The following is a 6654-nucleotide window of genomic DNA, read 5'->3' as shown; positions in this document are numbered from 1 at the left end:
GGGGCGGCTGGGCCCGTGAGCCATGGCCGCTGAGCCTGCGCGTTCGGAGCCTGTGCTCCCCAACGGGAGAGGCCACAACAGTGAGAGGCCCGCGTACCGCAAAAAAAAAAAAAAAAAAATGACGTGTGTTTGCCTTGAAAATGTAAAGAAAGCTCAGTGAATCACTTTTTCTTAGTATCAGGATCTAATCATTGTTAGGCATTTGGTTTTGATCCCAACTCTTAAAATGTATATACATTTTAATAAAATTTGGATTGTACACAATATCGTGTTGTTTAATTTGTTTTATCCTTCTACTTTATACTGTATTAGGAACATTTCCACCTTCATTAACTATGTTTCCAAAACAAAGTGTTTAATAGTTGCATAGAATCCTAACTTACGGGTATAACATACATTTAGACTGCTTATAATTTATCACCATTATTTTAAAAATGTCACCATGAACATCCTTGTACCTAAATCTTTGAACATATCTCTGGTTATTTCTTTGCAGTAAATTCATCAAAGTAGAAATACTACGTGGAAAGATCAGAACATGCTCCAAACTGCCCCCAGAAAGTTTCTTCCAATTATACAGTACCTGAAAGTGAATGAATGAGCCCATTTTCCCATAACCTTGCCTTCATATTGTTATTATTTTTTCCTTTTAATCTGACAATTTAAAACACAAATATAGCATCATCGTTTCCATTCTGCTTTGTTCATGTCCCTTGAATCTTTGATCATTTTATCACTTTATGTCAAAAGGATGGGTAGTTGTTCTGCTTTCTAACTCCTGTTTAACTGCTGGGGATTTGGTGAAGGAAAATTGTAGAAATTTCCAGACCTGTGCTACTACACCTTCAAAAAGCAGCTAGGCTATGTGAATGGAATGCTGAGGGTTGCAAATTATTTTCCTAGATTATTTGCAAGGCTGAGCTAGCACCCAAAACAGCCAGATGCAAAATCTCACTAGTTATTGAATACCAAGAGCAGTATATATTTTCAAACATCCTACAACTAGTATATGCATACATGTATTATTACCTTTTCTTCTAAAACCTGGTTTATGGCATGAGTTTTGGATTTGCTGTCTAATCTGGATCAACTTTCCATACCTTCCTCCATAGATGTATCAATCACTAAGTAGTTTATGAACTTTGTGCAATTGCATGTAAAATACAGTATATATGCACAACTGTGAACACTTTTCTTGCGAGAGAGTCCAAAGTTTTCATCATGTTCTCAAAGGAACCTAAGAAGAGATTAAGACTCTTCAATATGGAGAAAATTCTAAGGGGTTGTAATGGCAATGTCTACAGGGGAAGGCAGGTAATGTAAACGAGTGAAGTAGATGAGGTATTAGGCAATAGGGAGTGGTGGGGACTGTGGCATCCTCAAATGCATTTGCTCCAAGTAAACAGAGTAGCTGTTTCTCAGCTCCAAACTACTGCTGGTGTGTGGGAACATGGATCCAATGTTTCCTGATCTTATTTTTTTTTCAGAGGAAGCCAGAAATCTGGATGCTTACATGAAGTCTTCCAAATTTTAAATGTTTACAATCACTTCTACAAATAAACAAACATTATATGGTACAAATGACTGGTCTGCTGATTTGGCCCTCTGGCTGCAGGGCCTAAAAGAAGCCAGTCATTTCAAAACATAATTATACTCTCTTTAGGTTTGTAATAGGCCAAGAACACCAACACCCAAGGGGCTCTAGTCTGATTGGAGTTTGGCACTTCAAAAGGTCAATGGCCAAATCCACAGCTCAAGCAATGCATTGCTGAATGCAGAAGATCCTGACAACCACCCTCCCTTCCCCCAGCCAATGTCCAGTACTCTACATAGATCAGTCCTAGGTCTCTTTAGTGGCAGTAGAGAAAAATGTTCTAGAAGAGGCCATGTCGAGAACCCTAATTGCCTGGTTGTATAAAACCATGATTTTCAAGCTGGCAACACTAGTGATTGCCACATTTTACCTACTGCCAGAATGAAGATAAGGACAAGAAACTATGGAATGCACAGAGAAGCTTACCATACCCAGACAAATGACATTTTTGTAAGCCAAATTAATCTCAATCTACATAAAGGCACTTGTTCTTTAAAGAGACCCTGCAATATAATGATCTATAAGGAAAAAATCATTTCCAAATTCAACTGCATCACAAGTTCAGATTTAAGAAAACCAGGTTTTTAAAATATGGTGCCAAGCCATCATTAAACCTTTCCCACAGCATGTGACTGCTGGTCCCCTGGGCAAATTTCCAAGGCAAGTATGTAGCAAGTTCTGAGTTCTGTGGAGGAGTGGATGTGAGTGAGAAGAGGGGACAGAGGACTCTGCATGCTGCCGCTGACTGAGTAGGCGGCAGGACGATGCAGCTGAGAAACAAACAAGTAAACTACTTGAAAACATGATCAAGACTGACAACCACATTTTCCCTGAGGACACTGGCTGACATCTCATTGACCAAATATGCCGTTTTTTTTTTCCTTCCTCATAAGACATTATACGGCTGGTCAAATGAAGACCTGAGCTGCGGTGGACAGTGCTACAGGCAGAGCAATGCCACAAAGCAATGCCACTTTGTGAATAATGAAATATTTCACTCAAGCAAACATATACTTTCCAAGTGAGGGGTGTTTTGTGTGTGTGTGTTTGTGTGTGTGTGATGCATCAAATGCATTTTGACTTTTTCCATAATAAGAAAAGAACAACTCAGGTGATGGGATGGCTCCTTAAATAATCATGGAGAATGTCAGTTTTCTCAAGGTACCTGTAATCATGCTGGATATAATTAATGGTAAAACGATGAGTTTCAGCATTCTCATTAGAATTTCTCCAGGAAAGGAAAAGTAGAATTTCTCCAGGTTAGAGAGCTTGCTGTATTCTCGAACCAAAACGCCTATGGCAATCCCTAAGAAAAACAAGAATTAGAAAGAAGAAAGGAACAACATTGAGTTCTTCTGTATAAATTTCTATGGAAAAATACCACCCCCAGTGCAAATTTTAGTGGCAAGAAAACCAATTTTGATGATCTCCCATGAGTCTGTAAATGTTAGACTTAAAAAACAAATCACATTTTAAAAGGTAAAGAGTACAAGTACACGTTATTCTGCAAATCTGGAAAAAGTATAGTTCGTGTGAAAGCTTTTGTTTTCATTTCTTTTCTTCCCCTTCAATTATATTTATGATCATGACAAAACATCTAAGAATACTGTGAGAAGGAAAAAAAAGTTCATCTTAGTCAACCTAATATAACTATTGTTTTTACACACCACTTTTATTCTGTCTACCTATAGGTATTTTGGCTCACGGGTCCAGACGCTCCGCGGCATGTGGGATCTTCCCAGACCGGGGCACGAACCCGTGTCCCCTGCATCGGCAGGTGGATTCTCAACCACTGCGCCACCAGGGAAGCCCTATTTTACATATTTTATAGTTTACATATCAGTTTGTATTTTTCTCATATTCTTTTAATAATAATTTTAGTAATACGCTTCTCTTTTTTAATTGAAGTATAGTTGATTTACAATGTTGTGTTAGTTTCAGGTGTACAGCACAGTAATTCAGTTATACATATATATATATATTCTTTTTCAGATTCTTTTCCCTTATAGATTATTACAAGACATTGAGTATAGTTCCCTGTGCTATATGGTAGGTCATTGTTAATTATCTATTTTATATATAGCAAGGAAATGTTCCCTATCAAGAAACATACATTCTCTGAAAGCTTGCCTTAATGTTAATATGAACTTCTTCACTTGTGATGACTTTGACAACTAAAAATCACAAATTCTATCAATAAATATTTCTTCTTTATCCTCTTCCAAATGGTTCTAATAACGTCTAATTGGCTTCCTCCCCCCCCCCCCACCATCCCCAGGAACCCTCACTCCCTACTACCTTTTATTAACCAAGAAAGAAAATGGGTTGGGATGACTCACACATCTTTTTTTCTTCATCAGCCTCTGATGGATGACATGCCAATTGGGAGTAAAATGACTAGAGGGCAGGAAGATTCAAGGAGGATATCACTGGATATGTTAATTCACAAATTCAAATAATTAGTATGTGAAAATTTAGAGTTATTTGGGTACAGTTAAGAATGCTAGGGCAAATGAAAAGAGATGTGAATTATAATCGATACTAGAGTTCTCATTTAAATTCTGGTATACTTCTCATGCCCACTAGTAGACCAAATAGATGAACCACATAAGATACATTTGTGTAGTAACCTTATCTTTAGCTTACTTTTATTTTCCTGCATTAGCAGGTGGATTCTTAACCACTGCGCCACCAGGGAAGCCTTGGATATGGGTTTTTATGGGAGACATAAAAGAGTCACCACAAGGAGTCATTTAAAAGCAATCAAAGGTGACAAGCACAATGAATAGGTTACTATATTTAGAAATGAAAGCTTTCTATCAAGCTTGTTCTTGAAGTTAAGTATCACAAATTATATTCTGATATTTGTTTTTTTACTGAAAAGGAGACTATAAATGCCAACCAAAACCTGGAAAAGGAGTTGGGAGATTCACCCTGGGCCAGAGGTGTCATCCTGGGACTCTCAACAACAAGCAGGTGGTGAATGACCTCAGCCAGCAGTTATGCTTGTGAATGGGTATGCTTTATCTTGGTCTCAAACACATTTGGAAAAATGAGATGCAAGATAAGAAAAAAAAATCACTGGAAGATTTGCCAGGTTCCAAGATGAGGTCAGGATTTCACAGGGCACAGTCCTTCCCTACCCTTTTCCAGAGTCAGAACCTTGGACTGGATTAAGAGGCATGGAGAGGTCTCCATAGCCAAAGGCTGCTGGGAATAAGTGCCTGCCTGGGGGTGCACAGATCAGACGCACATGGTAGGGCCACTCCCAGAACTAGGGAAGATGAAGATCAAGAACCTCCCTGAATGGTATAGCTCTGTGGAGGTCTTCAGCAGGGCCAACAAGTAAGCCCAAAGGTAAAATTGTTACGTAGACCTCTGTAGCCCCCTTAATTACCAGGAATTCATTCTTGGCTGCCTTCCCCCACACAGGCAGGAAGATCCCAAGCAGCTACTGACACAGCTTGGGAAGAATATGGTGTTAGAAGAGTAGACTCGAGTTCTGGTTCCACCACTTACAAGGTGCATAACTTGGCCCACGACTTTAAGTGGTGGGATTGTTGTTGTTGTCAAGTGGTGGGATTGGAGGTAGGGCAAAAAGGTTGAATTAGATGTCTTCAAAGGTTCCTTCTGTGGCCCAAAATGCTGTGAGCATCACTGAGCCTTGGTGTGATCGACTTTAAAATGGGATCATAAAACAAGCTCATTAGTGCCTGGAGAGCTCACCGTGCTTTCTCCAGTTTTTATGTGAAAAGTAAGTATATTGGTAAAATGGAAGGGAGAAACTAGGGAGGAAAACAATTTAGACCGCAGCTACAGATTTCTTCTTCAAGTTCAAAAACTTAAGCTTAGGGCTTCCCTGGTGGCGCAGTGGCTGGGAGTCTGCCTGCCGATGCGGGGGACGCAGGTTCGTGCCCCGGTCTGGGAGGATCCCACATGCCGTGAAGCAGCTGGGCCCGTGAGCCGTGGCCGCTGAGCCTGCGCGTTTGGAGCCTGTGCTCCGCGGCAGGAGAGGCCACAGCAGTGGGAGGCCCGCGTACCGCAAAAACAAACAAACAAACAAAAAAAACAACAACAAAAAACAAGCTTAAAAGAGAAGATACACAGAATGTCATCTCTTCATGCCCATGTTGTCTCAAACAACTGCCAGTCCAGTAGCCCTATTTTGGAGGTAATGGGGTGATTTTTTTTCCTGCAAAGTTTATAAAAAACTATTGTTCATGAAGTAATTCTGAAGATCAAAATAAAAGACAAAAGTCATAAATAATTAATTACACCAACCTATCCACTCCTTTCCCCTCACCATTTTCCAGGTGCTACCCAGTCTTCGTTCTGATGCATGTGTGTTTTTAATACTTATAAAAATTAAACCTGGGGATAGTAGCTGAACTGCATTTGATTCAGATTTATGAAAACAGCAGTGTTCCTGTTTTAGGGTATTTGCAGAAAAGAGATTAAAGTCTTCTGTGTTTTTTTTTTCAATCATTTTCAATTTATTAAGGCTTGTTTTACCACCTCACATAAGAACTATCATGGAGACTGTCCCATATATTCTTTTTTTTTTTTTGACATCTTTATTGGAGTATAATTGCTTTACAATGGTGTGTTAGTTTCTGCTTTATAACAAAGTGAATCAGCTATACAACTACATATACCCCATATCTCCTGCCTCTGGCGTCTCCCTCCCACCCTCCCTATCCCACCCCTCTAGGTGGTCGCAAAGCACTAAGCTGATCTCCCTGTGCTTTGCAGCTGCTTCCCACTAGCTATCTGTTTTACATTTGGTAGTGTATATATGTCAATGCCACTCTCTCACTTCGTCCCAGCTTACCCTTCCCCTTCCCCGTGTCCTCAAGTCCATTCTCTACATCTGCATCTTTATTCCTGTCTTGCCCCTAGGTTCTTCAGAACTTCTTTTTTTTTAGATTCTATATATATATGTTAGCATACAGTATTTGTTTTTCTCTTTCTGACTTACTTCACTCTGTATGACAGACTCTAGGTCCATCCACCTCACTACAAATAACTCAATTCCATTTCTTTTTATGGCCGAGTAATAT

The 6654-nt window shown here is 39.6% G+C and overlaps 1 protein-coding gene across 1 annotated transcript in view; it reads right to left on the bottom strand.

Annotated features, from left to right (window-relative positions):
• Nucleotides 1-6654, bottom strand: part of SLC1A1 (solute carrier family 1 member 1) — a 70562-nt gene that overhangs the window by 33819 nt on the left and 30089 nt on the right. Inside the window, exon 2 of the mRNA XM_007118513.2 lies at nt 2760-2900. Within this exon, the coding sequence (XP_007118575.1) occupies nt 2760-2900 (141 nt within the window). The remainder of the gene's footprint in view (nt 1-2759; nt 2901-6654) is intronic.

The sequence above is a fragment of the Physeter macrocephalus genome, chromosome 9 (genome assembly GCF_002837175.3).
Source record: "Physeter macrocephalus isolate SW-GA chromosome 9, ASM283717v5, whole genome shotgun sequence".
Lineage (NCBI taxonomy): Eukaryota > Metazoa > Chordata > Mammalia > Artiodactyla > Physeteridae > Physeter > Physeter macrocephalus.
Note: the sequence above shows the minus strand (reverse complement) of the source record. Positions and strands in the feature narration are given on the sequence as shown.